This window comes from Choloepus didactylus, chromosome 18 (assembly GCF_015220235.1).
Source record: "Choloepus didactylus isolate mChoDid1 chromosome 18, mChoDid1.pri, whole genome shotgun sequence".
NCBI lineage: Eukaryota > Metazoa > Chordata > Mammalia > Pilosa > Megalonychidae > Choloepus > Choloepus didactylus.
The window spans coordinates 38221230-38239869 of NC_051324.1; the positions used below are offsets into that span (position 1 = coordinate 38221230).

General features: G+C 55.5%; 1 protein-coding gene across 6 annotated transcripts in view; it reads left to right on the forward strand.

Moving 5' to 3' along the window:
• The window catches only part of CUEDC1 (CUE domain containing 1), a 78127-nt gene extending 64730 nt beyond the window's left edge, over positions 1-13397 (forward strand). For 2 of the 6 annotated variants that reach the window (XM_037809452.1, XM_037809453.1), the window contains exons 4-13: positions 2663-2789; positions 3597-3795; positions 4590-4640; positions 4764-4847; positions 5063-5131; positions 6678-6749; positions 7605-7698; positions 8437-8495; positions 9265-9335; positions 11568-13397. In XM_037809452.1, coding sequence (XP_037665380.1) covers positions 2663-2789; positions 3597-3795; positions 4590-4640; positions 4764-4847; positions 5063-5131; positions 6678-6749; positions 7605-7698; positions 8437-8495; positions 9265-9332 — 823 coding nt within the window. In that variant the 3' untranslated portion in view covers positions 9333-9335; positions 11568-13397. The remainder of the gene's footprint in view (positions 1-2662; positions 2790-3596; positions 3796-4589; positions 4641-4763; positions 4848-5062; positions 5132-6677; positions 6750-7604; positions 7699-8436; positions 8496-9264; positions 9336-11567) is intronic. The other 4 variants (XM_037809457.1, XM_037809458.1, XM_037809454.1 and 1 more) reach the window with 3 other exon arrangements.
• Positions 13398-18640: the final 5243 nt, after the last annotated feature.

Genomic DNA, 18640 nt, shown 5'->3' on the forward strand with positions numbered 1-18640 from the left:
GGCCCAGACACAGGGGCGGGGGTGCAGGTGTGGCTTCCTAGAGGAACTGATGCCCAAGCTGTGACCTGACAGATGGGTTGGCCTTAGTCTGGTGAAGCAGAGGACAGGAGGGCATTCCAGGCAGAGCAAACAGCGTGTGCCAAGGCCTGGGGGCAGGAAAGGAAAGAGGGAACTGTTTGGAGAACTCCAGGAAGTATCAAAGGGCCGAGTGAGGCTGAAAAAGCAAGTAGATCATGGGGGACTTTATGTCCTCCAAGGAGCTTTGCTCTTATTCTGGAGGTGGTGGGTTTAAGCTGGAGAGGGATGTGATCAGGCTCGGGTTTTAGGAAACTCCCTCTGGCTGCTCCGTGTGATCAGATTTGAGTGGAGGGCCTGGGAACAGGAATGGCCTGGCCCCCTTCCACCACCCCAGTTACCGGGGTGCCTGTGAGACTGCAAATGGGGCAGAGCTGGGGACCTCAGGTGCTGTCCTGCTGGAGCACCGAGAGGCAGGGTGACCCCAGGCCAGCGTGTCTGGAATGCCGGGGGCCCTGGGTCCAGCCTTTGCCTGGACAGTTGTCGCCCAGGGGATGGCTTCAGTGCCCATCTTTACCAAAAGTCCTGTCTGTTTCTGAAATCCTTCTCACGTCTTATGTTCTGTGGGTACACCTGGGGCGGGGGGGGCGGGGAGGGGCTGATGGGGCTCAACGTCCTAGTTTGGGGTCCCGGGGCAGAGGCTCCGGTCAGGAGATTCTCCAGGCCTCCTCTCTCCTTCCCCTCCCCCAGCCTGAATGAAAGACGCGTCTCTGAAACCCGGAGGGACCCCTCCGCACAGGCCGCCTGCTGTTTTTCCGTTGAAATCACAGCCTTGGAAGTTTTTTATTTGCTTCTCAGCTCATTTCTGACATTCCTTTCCAACCACAATGGCGTTGCCTGGGCTGCCTGTGCTCCAGGCCCCCGGCTCGGCTCGCGCAGCTGCGGACTGACCTCATCTCGGCTGGGGCCGGGCCAAGGGGCCGAGGGGGCTGGGCCCAGCTTCAGAGCCCGCCGCCCGGGAAACTCAGGCCGAGGCCCGGAACTCCCTGCTCCCCGGCCGCCCTTCCCACTTGGGTATCTGTGGCTAGCGGGGTCCAGTGCAACGCCCAGCTCTCCTCCCACAGCTCTCCTGGGTGGCTGCGGCCGTGTTGAGTCAGGGTGGGCACCCATGTCCCGGATGAAGACAACAAAGTCCAAGGAAGGGTGACGCTGGAGGGGATTTCTTCCCCCAGTGGCCAGAAGTGGTCCCTGAGAGCTGGGACACCCTCTCCCCTGCCTCTCAGGGCCTTGGAGGAAACGCCACCGGAGTCCCGGGTTGTGATGTCAGCAGGGAGAGCTTAGGCGCCTCCCTCATCTGTGCAGCGAGAGGGTGGGCCAGGCATGCCCGGGGTTCCCTTGGCTCCAGTCCGCGCTGTGCTGAGCTCCCACCACGCACTTAGCAGCTTGTTATCCTGTCTGCTGCCGCCCCCTGGCCCGCCCCTTCGCCCCCGCGGGCCATCCGCCTAAAATAGAAAAGGAAAGGAAGTTATTTTCATAGTCTGCCACAGCCCGCCCGGAAAAGCTCCCCTCCAGTGAGGGGGCGGGCAGGATTCCTGAAGCTGAAAACCAAATCAAAGCCAGGCGGTGAGGGAGAGTGGCCCCCAGAGCCCCCCGGCCGGTGGCTGCATGTCTGTGTGTCATTGCCCTGATTCAGCAGAACACGTGTCCTGCGGTTGCCACGCACAGGCCGCCAAGTTGCTGGGGGTAGCTCCTGGCGGGGCCTCAGGCCCAGGGCGGTGGGGAGGAGGGCGCGGTGCCACCCCCTCCTTCCCTCCCACCCCCTGCCGTGCTGTTGACGTCCTGTGATGCACCTTGCCAACGGAGAGCAGAGGCTCCCGGCCCCTTGTCTCTCAAATAACTCTGGTACAAGAATCCCTTCCACCTTCATGTCTCCAGCCACCTTTGCACTACACTGTTCAAGACACAGTCCCACAAGGGGCTCCCAAGTACCTTGGGAGGGAGCAGTAGTTTCTAGATGAGGCCCAGAGGGGAGAAGGGTCTCACCCAAGACCACCCTGCTCACTTGGGGCTGAACTAGAACTGGGGAACCCAGATCTGCTCTGTTCTCTCCCCAGTGGGCTTCTGTGGCCACTGGTTCCTCCAGGGGATCCTGGTGACCCCCTCTCCCCACACTGGGCGGCGGGTTGGGCAGTCAGTGGTTTGCAGATCTGTTCACTTGGACCACACCTGTTACTCAGCAGCCATGAGCTGGGCACGATGTGGCCTGCGAGTTGCCAGGGATATAAACATGAAAGGTTACTCCCTGCTGTCTTTAGAGGACATCATAAACATCTCTCTGAATCCACAATGTCCGACATTAGACCATGAACAGAGAGTTCTGGAAGCCTGGAGACCTATAATTGGAGAGCCGCGGGTATCTGGCGCAACAGGAGCCCAGGCCTGCAGCTGGAATGGAAAAGCTGAGGCTGGCGAGTGAGCTGAGGCCTGACTGCCAGCATCGAATCTCCAACACGACATAGAGCGCTGGGCCTTTGCCTGAGGCAGGGGAACATGGGAAGTTTCTGAGCAGGATCCAGTGTGCCTCAGGACCTGGGGTGATGGCCCGGGAGACCTGTGGTTGGGCTTGACCACCCCCTTCCGCCCCCAGGATAGACATGCCGGGCTCCGGCCCTGCTGTGAGCCAGAGGTGCTATCGGAACTGGAACCCACCACTGCTGGGGAACCTCCCAGATGACTTTCTCCGCATCCTGCCCCAGCAGCTGGACAGCGTACAGGTAACGGGCGCTGACTCCCGCCTTCCACTCCCACCTGCTTGTCCGGCATCTCTTTTGTCATCTGAGGCCGAGACAGTTTTTGCCAGCAAGTTTCACTTCCTGATTTTTAGGCCCAGGCTGAGCTATTTCTGTTGTCCTGGGTGTGCAGGGAAAGAACGCTGAACCAAAAGCTTCACTTCCTGGCTTGTCTGGAGGTCTCCTGTTCCACCCAGGGAAGGTGAAAGCCCTGGAGGCTCTCTGGCTGCAGCCATCACCCAGGCTGGAGGGAGGGGGCGTTGGGCAGCCAGTGGCAGAGGGCCGGGGGGCACCTCCCCTCCTTCCACCAGGAAAGAGCCGGGGCAGCTCCTCCCCAGATATTGCGTATCTTAAGATGCCCCTGCAGAGTATTCATGCATGCGTGTGTGTGTGTGTGTGTGTGTGTGTGTGTGTGTGTGTGTGCGTGTGCATGTGTGTGTTTTGCCCTGAGGCAGCCAATGCAAGGAGAGATTTTCCAGTTTGGGACTCTGTGTGGACTACTGAGCAGTTTGCAAATCACTTTTCATGACTATTCAGGATGTAGAGAAAGGGATGGAGTGGTCCAGGGTGAAGAGGAAAATCTGTTTTAAGCTCTTGCTTCTTCCCCAGCAGAGAGGACTCTGGCCTGTTATGTTGGAATTTGGCTGAGGACTAGATCCCTAGGAGGGGCGGGCCCCAGCATGGGCTGGAGGAACCCGGGAAAGGACGCGTACACCCAGGTGTGCATGAAGGTTTGTTTCACATGTGCCCTTGTGTGCAGGCACTCAACAGCATGCTCGCTCTTCTCTGCAGGGGAACCCCGGGGGCTCCAAGCCCGTGAGTGTGAGCAGAGAGGGAGGCCCACCCTGCGCCGTGGGGGCCGGGACCCGCGACCAGGAGAGCCGCTGGAAACAGTACCTGGAGGACGAGAGGATCGCTCTCTTCCTGCAGAATGAGGAGTTCATGAAGGAGCTGCAGCGTAACCGCGACTTCCTCCTTGCCCTGGAGAGAGGTGCTGCCCCGATGGGGGCGCCGTGGCCACTTCCCCGTGGCTGCTTCCCCGTGGCTGAACAGGGGAGCTGATGTGGGCTTTAGCCTTGAGGTTCAGCAGAGGCACTGAGCCAGAGGCCAGGGGTGCCAGCCGCTCTTTGTCCTGCCCACACATGGCCCCACAGAGCTACCCTTGTGGGAGCCCCAAAATTCTGCCAAGGGGAGCCTGGGTTACCAGCCATCCCTTGCTCCCCAGGACTCAAAGAGGGAGGTGCCCCCTCGTGCCCTCTCCTGTCCCGCCACACATCTGCTCTGTGCAGGGCCCTGGGTGACAGGTCTGGAGAGCTGCCGTTCCTCACGGAGCAGGGCTCAGAGAGCAGAGGCCATGTATCTTTCCGAGGGCCAGAGGTGGGACTCCCCGAGTGGAGGACATTAGAGCAGGGGCTCTTGAGTTTTTTAGATGTTTGGGTTGTCTTTGGGCGGGTGACCCTACTCCCCAGCCTGGTACCTTTCCCCTTCAGAGTTTTTGTGGGACTGTGTTTGGGGTGGGTGCAGCGGGAGGGCCGTGGGAGCTGTGTCCAGAGTTCTTGAGGCAAGGCCTGCTGCTTCCTTTACGAGTAGGGGATGGAGGGCTGCACGGGTCACGTGTGTGTAACTGACAGCAGGGGGGCGGAGCAAGGTGTGCAGAGAGAGCATGCCGGGCTGGGAGGGAAGAGGCCCTGGTCTGTTCTCAGCTCTGCAGCGAGGTGCTGGGGGCCTCGGGGCTGGACTGGACAGTCTCAGAGTCCTTCTGATTTGGACACTCCAATATTCCAGATGTCTGTCAGGAAAACAGTTTCTCTGTGAACTCGGGTTTTTTGAGCACTGGTAGGTGGGCGCACATGTGTTTTGCGTGTGCATTTGTGCACTTGTGTGATTCTGGAAGTTCAGCCTCTAACAGCCTCCTGGGTCTCTGGTGTGCTCCCTGATGGGAACATGGTCCTTTTCCAGATCGACTGAAATACGAATCCCAGAAATCCAAATCCAGCAGTGTGGCTGTCGGAAACGACTATGGCTTTCCCTCCCCCGTCCCAGGTAACCTTGCCTTCCCAGGACAGGGCTCACATCGACGTCCCGGAGGGCCTGGGGGGCTCCCACCCCAGCTTCCCTTTGCATATTTGGATTTTGAGGGTAGGGTAAGGAAACAGACAGACTGAGAGTGGGGGCCTGGGCCCTTTCAGCAGCGGGAGGGGAGGGTTTCTGCCCCCACCTGCCCACCCACCATGGATTGAGTCCTCCTCTCCATTCAGCAGTCCCAAGTTCTTGCCAGTCCAGCAGCTGCAGGGTGGCTGAACTCCCCAGAGGTGCCTGCAGCATGGGTAAGAAGGGGATACCCTGCACCCCATAATGCCCCATGGAGGGCAGGGCAGGAATGACTTGGAGACTTACCAAAGCCTTGTAGTAGCTCCTAAGGGAGCTTCCAGCCTTGTGGGGAATGCAGGAGACACAGTCCAATAAACAGAGCAAACCAGCAGAGCTGCAGACACACTTGATTATAGCAAAGCCAGGAAGGGAAGGGCAGGAGTAATCTGGAAAAGGTTTGTTCATTCATTCATTAAGTAGCTGGGGAATGTCTGCCATGTGCCAGGCCCTGCCCTGGGTGTTGGAGGAAGGGAATTTTAAGTTTCATGTACAAGGTGGTGAGAGGAAAGGATTGCATCAAAAGAGGGCCAGGGCCCTCCAGGAGCCCTAACTAGCTGAGCGAAGGCCAGGGGCTGGGCAGCAGTGCCGTGGGGGTGATGGACTAGAGGCTGAACTGGAGCTGGGGACATGGTGCAGATGGGCCCAGAAGGCCCGGACTTGACATCAGAACTCTGTCAGTCCCCCCCCTGCCTCAGATAAAGGCGTAGAAGCTTTTCCTGCAGTGGATGTTACATTCTGCAGGGGGGTGGGAGTAGGGGAACAGAAGGATGGGCAGCATAGCTGACCCCAGCTCCAAGAGAGAAAATCCTGTGGCATGGACTGGATTCGTAAGCAACAGGCTGGGAGCTTAGGCTCCACCAGACCTGTGCCTGGGAGTTTTAACGAGAGCCTACCGTCCTTGATCCCGAATTAACCAGAGATGCCAAGGCTGCTGAGATGGATCAAAATGACTCAAAGGGGACTTAGCTGGCAAGGTGACTCTGGATTACCAAATTGCAGAGAGGAGAGCAAGGGCTCTATTTAGAAGGGCAGTGAGAGACCCAAATGGGTGCCGAGTGAGTAGGGGAGAGGCTGGCTGGCCCTCTGGGTTCAGGCTTTTGGACTAGCCCCATCCTAGTTCTTGCTCATTTTTTGACAAGTCAGAAACTGTGTCCAGGAGAGTCTGGGAAGGGGCTGACCTGGAAGGCGGGAGAAGGGAGTCACGCTGGCGGATACCTGCTCCGGGCCAGGCACCTTCCTGCCTTACCTCACTGACCCTTTTGGCCTTGTGGGAGGCAGGCCACCACGGGGGGCCACTGGTGAATGTTCAGCAGCTGGCTCTGGGTGCAGGGGAAGACCGGGTCTGTAGCATCTGGTGGATTTCATGTGTAAATACTCCTACCATAGCTGGTTTCAAGTTACCAGCATGACTTTTCACTGGAGTGGGGTGGAGGAGCTGCTGGCTGGCCGGGATGTCCCCATTGTCACAGAGGAGGACAGCAAGGCTTGGAAGGGGAAAGAAGTGCTCCTAGAAACCTGTTTCCTCCTTGCATGAAGTGCTCTCCCGGTTAGCGAAAAAGCCTGCTCTTGCTTCCTTTCTCAGATGGAAGGATGGGGCTGAAGCAGTCACCCTGGGGACAGCCCTGACCCTCCTCCCCAGGGCTGGTAGCCGACTGCCCTCTCTTGCTGGCCTGCATTCACCCTAGGGCCCTCCTCCCCTCAGCAGGTGTCTCCCCTTTCCAGGACCCAGTGAAGCCAATCCCGCTGTGTCTGAAGATGCCTTATTCAGGGACAAGTTGAAACACATGGGAAAATGTGAGTCCAGCCCCATGTCTCTGTCCCCGTTCTTCTAAGAGAGGCTCTGCGGCCTCAGGGGAAGGAGGGAGCCACCCAGAATTTTAAATGCAGCTCACTCTTGGCGATCCTAAGTGACATTTTAATGGCAGCCTGGCTGCCTTAGTCTTTCTGCCTCACTTCCCTCTACAGCTGAGTCTGGATACAAATTAAGTTTTAAATCCTCTTGAGCCAGCTGTCTGCAGAAAAACAATGTGCTGGTTTTCGTGTTCACGTTCTCTGTGGTCTGAGGGGGGCTGGCTGGGTCTGTACCGGGGGCCCTCGCTAAGCCCACTGTGAACTGGGGCCGCAGCCCGCTGTGTGGGTGACCTGCTCACCGAGTCCTGCCCGCCGCCCCCACACCCACCCCTCCACCACACACAGACGCAACTGCGTGAGAAGGAGGCTGCAATCCTTTCAGGCTCCATTTCAGGGAAAATCTCGGATTAGTCATGGAAATCCTAGAACTCTGAAGGTGGCTAGGGGCGGGGCTTGGAGGCGGCAGCGGCGGGAAAGGAAGCCAAGATGTGGCGCTCTCGGTCATGGCTTGCAAGGAATACCCGGATCTCCGGCTGTCTGTCGTCCCTGGGCCCTGTTCGCAGTGGCCCGTGCTGCCCCTGCAGGCCGCGATGGGATGGCAGCCCCGCTCCCTGCAGTGACGCCCCAGCCCGGCCCACATCCGTGATTCCTGCTCCCGACCCCGGGCTCCCATGCTGGCCTGCCCACCTGCCCCCACCCCGGTGGCCCGGCCCTGCCCCGGTCTTCCCCCGGAACTGGGGTGCAGCCACTTAGTGCTCCGGCTTCCCAGAGGACGGCTCATGGTCTCTCTGCCCCCAGCCACCCGGAGGAAGCTGTTTGAACTTGCCCGGGCCTTCTCGGAGAAGACCAAGATGAGGAAGTCAAAGAGGAAACACTTGTTGAAGCATCAGGCGTATCCTTTCCAGCCTGGGACTGAGTGAGGGCCAGTGGGCTCTAGGGGCACTGGGCTCCCCGAGGCTGTGGCCTTCTCCCTGCATCCTGCCTCATGGGGAGACTTGGCTGCATGAACCATCTCTCTGTCCTGAGCCTGAACAGAAGGGCGGGCAGAGGAGCTGGGCAGCGTCTCCTGGCCTCCTTCCTTTGCTCTCAAGTTCTCTTACAACTTTTCTTTTTTTTTTTTTTGTTTCTTTTTTTCCCCCCATTGCCTGGGATAATCTGCTTCATGGGAGAAAAACTGTTTCTTCTGTCAATATCAACAAACCCTGTCCCTAATTTCTCTTGTTGAACTGACTCATGCACCCTCCCACCTCCTCATTCCAGGCCCATTGGCCCTGTCCCCTCCCCTCGCTTTCAGTTCCTTGAGTAGGAATAAGGTTTTCTACATTTTTACCCGAAGTCCCATCCATACTTGTCAAACAAGGCCCAGGATATTAGAAGTTGAACAGCCAAAGGAGAGCAGGGAGAAAGTGGTGTCTCCATCTCCCGAGATGGAATCAGGGTGAGGGAGTTGGGCCGTCTGCTCAGCTGACCCAAGAAAAGCCATCTGGCCTCAGGGAGCTGAGGAGCCTGGTGGGAGGATGGAGAGGGGTGGAAGCCTCTGGAGCTTGGAGCAGGGGGCAGTGGGCAGGTCTGAGAGGACCCTGACAATGCCCACCCATGCCTGGGGCAGTTTTCCTGAATGGCCCGGCAGGCTGGGGGCTGCAGCGTCAACAGCCAATCTCCTGGATGACGTGGAGGGCCACGCCTGTGGTAAGGCAGGGAGGGTGGGGAAGCTCAGCTTCCAGCCTGCCTGTGGTCAGTGACCCTGGGTGGTCCATGGGTGGACACTGCCTGTGGGGGAGGGGAGCACCCAACCAGGGCTGGTGGGCAGATGATTCAGGGTCACAGATCCTCTCCCTTCCTCCAATCCCTAAGAGGGACCCCACGGCACCTCCAACATTGATCTCTACCTGTAGCACAAAGTGCCAGGTGCTGTTTCTGGGGAATAGTCTCAGTTGTGAAGGTGCAGACAGGCCTAGGCATGTAGAACATTCACAACTTGAGAGCCAAGTGCTGGGCAAGTTCAGCGTTTGGGTCAGCTGCTTTTCAACCTCCATCTGGTCCCTTTCCCAAAGGCCACATGGGCCAGAAGGCTCTGCCTCACACCCCACCAGGGCCACAGCCGAACCAGAGCAGAGGGGCCCTTCGGTAGCCAGGAGACACCCAGAAACAAGGACCAGAAGGGCCTTAGAAGTCATCTGGATAGTCCAACCATCCCATTTTACATATGAGGAAACTGAGGCACAAATAGGGGAAAGAACTTGGCTGAGGTCTCAGAGCTCAATGTTGGAGCTAGGCCAGCACCTGGGTGTCCTGACCCCCACTGTGCCCTGCTGCCTCTTCCCAGATCCATCACCATCCTGGGGATCGATGTGTGCCCTATCAAGCAAAGGGGGTGGGGAAGAGTTAGGTCAGCTTTCTTGCCCAGTCTGGGGGACATGCAGGATGGAGGATGAGGCAGCTTCTCCCTGCTTTTCAGATGAAGGCTTCCAGGGAAGGCGGCAAGAAGTGCCCAAAGTGGAGGAAACCCTAAGAGAAGGACAGTAAGAGGTGAGACGCTATGTCACTGCTCCCCAGGGCCTGCCCAAGGCCTGGGCCCACCACACCCACATCCCAGGTGTCTTCTAGGCATCCAGAGGGGTTGGGCCCCAACAGCTGGACAGTGAAGGTCCTGGGTCTCTTCTCTCATTGTTATGGCCCGCAAGGGACATGGGCTTTTATATAGGAACTAGCCTTTGCATTTAAAAATTTGGTTATTTATTCATTTGGCAAAAAATAATCACATACCTGCTTATGCCAGATGTTGGGAATAGGGAGGAAAAAAAACTTGTCGGCTTTGAATGGTTTACAGCCCAGTTGAAAAGTCAGTCCAGGACATGCACTTGCACCAAAAGGATAATTTAAGAAAAAAATAAGGTGGCCTCGGCTCTGCTGTGCAGACACAGAACTTTCCAGTTCCTTGCTTGGGTTGACGGTCTGGGATCTGCCAGAGCCAGATGAGGAAACCCCCTCACGAAGCAGCGCTGTTTCTGGCTGGAGCCCTGGACCCCAGGCTGCTTTCCTTTCTCTCCTTCTGTGCGCCCCTGTGGGAGAGAACCAGGCAACGGCACCTCCTCCAGGACTCAGTTGCACCCGTCCCTCTTCCAGACCTTCTCCTCCAGTCAGGAAGCTGCCCACCTGCCCTCCCCCCAGCCGTTGTCCCGGTCACCGTGGTGAGCATCTGCCAGGCTTTCTCGAGCTGACAGTGTGCCAGATATGGCCCTGTTTCAGACCACGGAGGAATGCCTGCTGCCCTTGGATATTGGGTGGAGGCAAGAAGAACCCGGGTGCAGAGGACACAGTCAGGAACAAGTAAATACAAGCGCCCTGTCACCTCCGCCTGGGCCACAGCCTTCGCATCGCTCCTAGTTGACTCCTTCCCCACATCCCTTGCCGAACTTGCAGACCTCTTCCTTTCTTCAACCACAGAGCTGCATCTGTGCATCCTACTTCTCTGGAATGCCCCGGTAAAGTCAGCCAGGGGACATGCCCTCTTCTCCTTCCTACTAGTCCCCAGGGAAAATGTGTCCTGTCCAAAGTCACCCCCCTATCGGGACCTTGCACTTCATTTGTTTCTCTCTTGAGTCAGCTTTCCCCTTCCAGCTCCTTCCTCAAGTCTTTGTCCCATCTTAGAAACCAAGTCCTATCTAAGTCCTGATATTTTCCTTCATCATCCAACTTATCAAAAAGTGGCATCTCCTCTTCACCCACTGCAGGGCCGGCAGCTCCTCCCACCACCCCTGTGCCATCCTAAGGGCCAGGGCCTTTTCCTATTCTGCAGCCTCCCGGTGCTCTCTCCTGCTCTGGTGTCCTTGTCTTTCCTCTGGCTTCCCTTCTTGGCTCCTGTGACCCCAGGCATCCCGTCCTCCTCCCCCTTGTCTCCCCTTTATTGTCCATGCACTTTCTGGGCTCCTGTGGCTCCCCCCATTCCCTAAATGCCAGCTGTCCCGTGGCTCTGCCCTTGGCCCTCTCTGAAGCTTACTCACTCCCCACTCTCTCTGGTAGCGCCAGCACCTTCTTTTACAGCACCAGTGTTTCCCTGCAGTTGGCTCCAGTATCTGAATCTCCATTTGCCATTCCTCCAAATCTGCTCCTGATCCCCAGCTGCATGCATGAGCCTTGGACATTAACTCAGTAAAACCAGACAAGTTTCTCGTCCCAACTTGCCCATTTCATTTCTCTTCCTTGTTCCTTCCATCACTGCCCTAGTAGCCTCTCATCTAGTTAAGAGCCACTAGTCTCTTCAAGGCTACTGTAAATCCATCACCAAAACACCACTGTAGTTCTGTGTCTCCTTTGCTCTTTGAACGGGTTTTCCTAGGTTAAGTCTTCTGAACCCCTCAGCCTGGTGTCTAGGGCCTACCAGTTTCTGGCCCCAATTTACTCTTTTGCCCCCAAAGGTCCCAATGGGCTAGCTCACTGGAGCCACTACCATGTCCTAGAATGGACCAGGCAATTTACTGCTAAGCCCTTGTCATTCAGCCTCTCCCACCTGGAATTCCACACACACACCCCTTCACCTCTAACTGCCAGTGTCCCTTCCATTCTGCAAGTTGGAATGCGTCTAGGAGCTTGGATGGATGGGATGACCCCAGCTAGAGTTCCAAAGCTGACAGAGTCCCTGGAAAAGGAGAGGGCTGTCTTTTAGCTTCTGCCCAAGGCCATCTCTTCAGGAACCAATGACCAGGAAAGGCCACTGAGTCCCTTTGAAAAAGACTTTTCACCCTCCTTTCTCCCCCACAGATGCCAGAAGCTCATCCTCACTGGAGATGATCTGACCCAGTGGGGCAGCTGGAGAGCAAACCTGGCCCCCAGCTGAAGGGCCCACCTGCAGCTGGACAGACAGTGCTTGAGTATGGAGGCCCAGGGATTCTCCAGCCACAGTCCAGCCCAGCCACTGCCACCTCCACTTTCCACTGGGGCTTAGAACTTTGAGTTCCCAGGCTGTGATTGGAGGAAGGTCCTGGGCCCCCCAGAAGCGGCAGCCAATCACAGCCTCCTTTGTAGCCAGGCTATTCTATGGGTAATAAGTGGAAATGGAGGAACAACTTCCCCTTCAAAAAAAAAAAAAAAAAAAAAAAAAAAATCCAGAAAACAGGCAAATGTTGGAGTGTGAGAAAGGGCAGAGTGACCCTATAAGAGGCTCTTGGGCCTGAAGATGGAGCTCCTGCCTCCGTCTCCTCCCTCCCCATCTCCCCTGCAGTGCCATGGACACTGCCTGCTTCCCTCTCGGTCCCAGCCTCCCCCTGGGTGCTTTGTGCCCCTTCTTACCGTGGCCTCCTGCATCCCAGCCCTGCCTGCAGGGCTGCAGGGCATCTGCATGGCCCCTGTGTGGAGCTCCTGGTGGAGAGCCCTGGGCATGCTCAGGCGCTGGCTGAGGAGTGACGGGCCGCCGCAGAGACGCAGCTCTTGAGTGCTCTGCCCGGGCTGGGCCCAACGGCGGCCTCTGTTTGGGGCTGGCTTGGGCCTCCAGCAGCCTCCCCTTCCCCAGCGGGGATAGGAAGGGTTTCTATACCCCGCTAGGGCACTCCAGGCAGGTATAGTCTTTAGTCTGGAAGAAGACAGAAGCCACTTCTGGAAGGGACCCTGGAGTCTCATAACAGTGGGGGCTCCCAGGGACCCCGACTTCCCAGCGGGCCTGGAAGTCCTACCATCCTCTCAGGGCAGGCAGCGCTGGTTCTGCAGTGACCCCCTTGAGGTGAAGGTGTGGGACTGCAGAGAAGGTGAAGCAGCTTGCCAGCATGGGGGTGGGGGTGGGAGTTGGCCAGGGCAGAAGGGCTTGGGAGTGTCCCTTGCAAAAAGGGAGAACGTTGTCTGAGGAGGGAAACTCAGGGTCTGTGAACGTTTACACAGCACCCACCACTGCCAGCGGGGGTCTGCCCGCCTCCCTGGACTCTCCCTGTCACCCTAAGATGGAAGGGCGTTGACTTCTCCTGAGACCCGAAAACTCTGCAACCGGCACGAGCCTCCGGGGGTGGCGGGGCGTGGAACCAGCCTGCTCTCCCGCGCGACGTTGGGAGCGGGCGCTAATCCTTGGCCGAGCCTCGTTGCCCGCAAGTCACCCCGAGATAACGCCCGGGGCCAGCGCCGGAGGCGATACCGAAGCGGCACTGAGTTCCGCCCGCTCCGGCCCGGGCTCCCTGACCGGACCCCCTGAAGGCCGGGTCCCGCGGCGGGGGAGCGCAGCCGCCCAGCCTTCCCAAGTTTGGAAGTGCGCGCGGGGTGGGGGCGCTGCTGCGCGGCCGGGCCCTGGGCGGAGGGGTCGCTAGCCCTTCGCTGCTCCTTGCAGCCGCGCCTGTGGCTCCTGCAGGGCGGGAGAAAGCACCCCTCACCAAGGAGCCCCCCGGGACCTTCAGCTCGCCCTCCAGGTCGGTCCTGGCCCCGAGGGCCAGAGGAGGGGGCTCTGGGCTGTGGTCCTGCCCCCTCCCCGCGTCAGGATGGGGCTCCTGGCAGGGAAAACCCCAGCCCCAAGTCTGTGTGTGTTGCTATGTTAGTTTTTTCTCCTATGTGTGGGTTTTTTCTTGGAGCTGTTTCATAGGAATTCCTACAATAAAGACTTCGTGTTCTCTTGGTGCTCTGATGTGGCTGGCAGCATGCGTTGGACACCCCCTCCTCCCCCTACGCGGCTGGGTTTGGCTCTCTGAAACCAGTGTCACCTCCACTCACCCGCAGCCCATGTGAGACCCAAAGGATCCAGCTCTCTCCCCACTGGACACCTGCAGCCCTCCGCTTAACCATTGTCACCTTTCTGTTTGCTCTGGAAAAGCAAATGCTTGCTGATAGGCAAAGAAGCACCATTGTTGTGAAAGATCCAGACGGTCCCTCCCTAAATAAACAGAAGGCTTCTGGATTAACGGTACAATGGTAGGGCAGGGATGTGCAAGCTCAGACTTAGAAGGGACAGATGAGATCCTCCAGTTCAAATATCTCTAGCTCCCCTACTCTCCAGCTCAGCTGGATTACCTCCCACGCTGGGGAACTCACTGCCAGGAGAGGCAGCTGATGCCCTTTCCAGACAAGGCAGCTTTCAGAAAGTTCTTCCTCATGTGGGGCCCAAAGGCCTTGTGGCTTCTGCCGACACATCTTGTTTCTGGGCTCTGGGTCACCCAGGCTGAGGCTGCTCCTCTCCCCCTGGTGCCATACTTGAGGTCAGTGGTCCAACTCTGTTTTCTCCTGAACAAACAATTGTTTCTTTGGCCATCCAGCCAGAGAGATTCCCCTACCCCTAACCAGACCCAAGTGGGCTTGTAAGGTGGCATACCTAGGACAGCAGGTGGTGCCCCAGGTGTGTTCTTGCTACAGCTGGGCAAACCAGCCCTAACCCCGGCCCTGACGTTATTGATAGCAATGGACCAGTGTAACACCTGGTTCCCACCTGGTAACTTGTTAGAAATGAACATTCTCAGCCCCACCACAGGCCTACTGAATCAGAAGCTCTAAGAGTAGGGCCCGCAATCTGGGATTCTGAGGCACACTAAGGTTTGAGAGCCACGGTACTAGGCCAGTACTTAGTACCAGCTACACAGTAAAATTACCTGAGTAGCTTGAAAAAATCCTGATACTCAGTACCCTAGACTAATTAAATCAACATCTATGGGGATGGACCCTGAAATCAGTAATTTAAAAAGTACCCCAGGTGTTTCGTTTTGCTAAAGCTGCCAGAATGAAAAACAAACAAACAAAAAACCAGAAATGGGCTGGCTTTTAACAATGGGGATTTATTAACTTAAAATTAACAGTTCTTAGGCCATGAAAATGTCCGAATTAAGGCATCAACAGGATGAACCTGGACCCTGAAGAAAGGCTGCTGGCAGCTGGGACACCTCTGTCACATGGGAAGGCACATGGCTGGTGTCTGCCAGTCCTTTGCTCCCAGGTTTCCTCGCTTTCAGCTTCTGGTTCCAGCGGTTTCCTCCCTGAGCTTCTGTGGTCCTCTCTTAGCTTCTCTGAGACTTTTTCTCTGAGCTCTCTGGGCTTTTCCTGTGTCCTTTGTCCTCTCATGAAGGACTGCAGTAAAAGGATTAAGACCCACTTTGAATGGGGTGGGTCACATCTCCATCGAAATAGCTAAACCAAAAGGTCCCACCCACAATAGGTCTGCGCCCACAGGAATGGATTAAAAAAGCATAGTCTTTTCTGGGGTACATAAGAGCTTCAAACTAACACACCAGGTAATTTAAATTTGCAATCAAGTTTTGAGGACCAGTGAACTAATCAGCCTGTTTGGTGTTTCATATTAGCCCAATTAATCTTGCTCAGTAATGGACATTTTATAGATAATAAAGTGTGACAGTCCAGAGAGATTAAATAACTTGCCCAAGATCACAGAGCTAGCAAGGTTCAAAGCCAGAATAGAGGGTCCAGGCCTACCTGATACCAAAACCTGGGTACCATTGTCTATACCTTTGTGTCGTCTGTGTACCAGCAGCACAGGCATCACCTGGGAGCTTGTTAGAACTGCATATTATCCAACCCCATTCCAAAGCTACGGTACTCTGAACCCTCCAAATGATAGTGATGCTTACTCATGTTTGAAGACTGCAAGTCTACACCCTTGCTACTCAAATTTGGTCCATGGACCAGCAGCATCGTATCCTCCGGAAGTTAGAAACACAGAGCCTTAGGCCCTATCCCAGACCTACTGAATCAGAATTAACATTTTAACAAGCTGCCCAGGTGACTTGTATGCACATTAAAGCTTCAGAAATGCTACTCTAGAACACTGGTTCTCAAACTTGCTGCCCATCAGAATCATTTCTGATCCTTAGGTCCCACCCCCAGAGATTCTGATTTAATTGGTTAGGGATTTGGTCTGGGGATTAGATTTTAGAAGATTCCCAGGTGATTCTAAAATGCAGCAGTCTGAGAACCATACACCCTTTTGCCTACTAGTGTAAATGAGACTGAAAGTGATTGTAACCAGAGACAGAGAAAAAGAAAAGATTACTGGATCTAATAAGAGTCATGAGGATGAAGCCCTTGCCCAATGATGGGAATAGATAACCACCCCACTCAGCTACCCTCGTATACAGGGCTCCTGGCAACCACAAAAGTAATACTTGGCAGGTTTTTTATCCCTGCAAATGTTGCACCAGGCTATCTGTAGTCTGGTCTGGCTAGTGTCCATTACCCTCCATGTGCTTTGGTGTCCCCAGGGCTCAGCCCCAACTTGAAAGGAGATCATAGTTCTGGAGAACACTATGTCCAGAAGAACTGGGCAGGTTCTCAGACACTCCTTCAGTTCTCTTGCGGGACCCAGAGTTGAACCACCTGATGCTTGGTGTGGGGCAGGAAAGAGGAGAATTTGGTCTGAAGAAGGCAAGAAGGCAGACAAAAAAAGTGTGAGATGATGAAGATGATAGGCAGCTGTGTATTTATTGAGCAGTTACTGTATGCCAGGCAGTCTTCTGGATGCTTTGCATACATTATTTTACATAATCTTCAATTATATGAAATCCACAGTATTACTCCCATTTCACAGATCAGGCAACCAAGGCATAGAGATGTTAAGGTCTTTACCCAATATCACCCTTAGTAACCAGTAGTACCTGGATTTGAACTCAGGTTGCTGAGCTCCAGAACTGGGGACTAACCACTAAACTATATATTGGAAGAGGGGGACAGGTGATAAGACCTAGGACCCCTGCATAGGCAAAATTTGTGCAGCACGGAAAGGTCCGCCTGCTCAAAAATATCTCCCGGTGAACCGTGATACAACACTGTCCCTGGAACTCTTCCATTAGCATTCTTTATCTGGATTTAAAAACAATCTCTTAGCATTTCCATTAAAAGGCAAATATGCTATCGAGAGAGAAGCACATGAACTCCTTCTGCCCATTATCACAGCATAGATTAATTTGTTGGATTAGCTGCCTGGGCCAGCTGGAGGAAGTTGGAAAATTCTGGGGGTGGGGTGGAGGGTTGTGGGGGAGCCTGAAAGCGGCTGTGTGAATCTACTGCCACCTGGTGGTCATCTTCCAGAAGTGGCAGGTCCCCCTCCCCGCTGAGAAGCCAAACACCATTTTCCCAGTAGGAAACTGTGAGCACCTCACGTCAAATGGACGAGTTTACTCCTTCACATGGTCATGTTTTGCAAAGTTTTCAAACACAGATATTTTGTAATTTTTTTTTCTTAAAAAGGGTCACTAATATTATACAAGTTTCAGGTCCCACAAAACCAGTATCTACTCTGCCTGGAGAACAGAGGCCTGGAGTCAGTTCTTATTTCCTTCCAGCCACAATTCTTATCAGACCAATGGGATGATTCCAGGAACTGTGGGGTGAGGCGGTTGTGAAGCTCAGTGCCCACTCACAGAAGCCTGCCTTGCCATGACCCTGCTGTGCGAGTACAACCTGTGGATGGGGTGGTTCATCATCTCACTTTCTCTGGGTGCTTTCCCAGAAGGCAGACTTTCCCATGCTACAACCAGAAAGTCCCGACAAACTCAGATGGGTGAGTTACCCTCTCTGCAGAGTAAAGGCCTTGGCACCACCTGGAAACCTGTTAGAATGCAGTTCAGGCCCCACCCAGCCCCACTGAGTCAGAATCTGCATTTTAGGTTCGTGTGCATATTAAAGATTGAGTTGCTCTTTTTTTTCCAGGAAGACAAGAGCCCACACCAGGCCTGAAGTGCCTGCTGTCCCTCAGCAAAACCCAGAGTGATGTCAATTGGCCTTTAATCCCAATAATAAAAGGCCAGATGGTGGCTGGGTGGAGGTGAGAGCCTGGTGGGGGCGGGGGGGGGGCGGGGCGCGGGGTGAGGGTTGGGGGTAGTCGGGAGAGCTGAGCTTTGGGGCCAGCTTGCTTAGGTTCTCTTGGCTACAAATGAGCCCACAGCCATACAGACCTCCTTCAGGTAGGTGGATCTCCCCTACTTGAAGTGGATTCTCCTTAGGGGCAGAGCAGCTGTTATTCCTTTCAGTCTCCTCAATGCCCCGCCCCTTGCTCACCACACAGAGTAAATACTGAAGAAGTGAATGAGCAGGCACGTGAAAAGGCTTTGTAAATCATTACTCGTGATTCAGTGGTAGGACGTGATTGCCGGGAAGCACAGAGGAGGCCCACGTCACCATTGCCTCCCTATTTATTGAGCAGTTACTGTACGCCAGGTATGATTTTCAGCATTTGCAGGTATTAACCCACTGACTTCTCATGACATGGCTATATGGTGGGTACCATGGTTGCCCCATTCTACAGATGAGAAAGCCGAGGCATAGGGGATTGCAGAAGGGATCTCTCCATTGGTGAGGTGCAGGGGCCTGCCAAGCCTTGAATGGCAGGGATGCCCCAGTGCACACTGCCTTAGGGGGTTATTTCCATTCAACCACAGCTTCCTCCCTAGCACTGTGTCTGGGGAAGGCCTCATAGGAAAGCTGGGCCCAGGAGGGAGGGCAGGATGTGGGCAGGCAGCATGGGGATGGCTGAGATCCTCATTTGTCCTAACTTGGGTGACTGAGCTTACCGCTTATTATGGAGACTGGAGCACCACGGGATTTACCTGGCAGAGCTGGTGGCAGCTGGTGGCAGCTGAAAACCATCATGGGAAGCAGGAGGCATGGAGTCCCGGAGCTGACTGGTCCATCCATTCATCCACATTGTTTGCTATAAAACTCTTCCTAAGGGCCAGCTCTGGGCCCAGCGCCAGACTGCGGGGTGGGGGTGACAGAGATAAGAGTCCTGTTCCTGTCCTCTAAGAGGCCCAGTTAGATGCAGACAAGTCAACAGTTGCAGAGCCGCCTTGTGAAGGAGATAAGCTGAGGGGGTTGGCGGGGCGGGAGGGGGTGGGGGGAGAAGCATGTCCCAGGCACTCACCCAG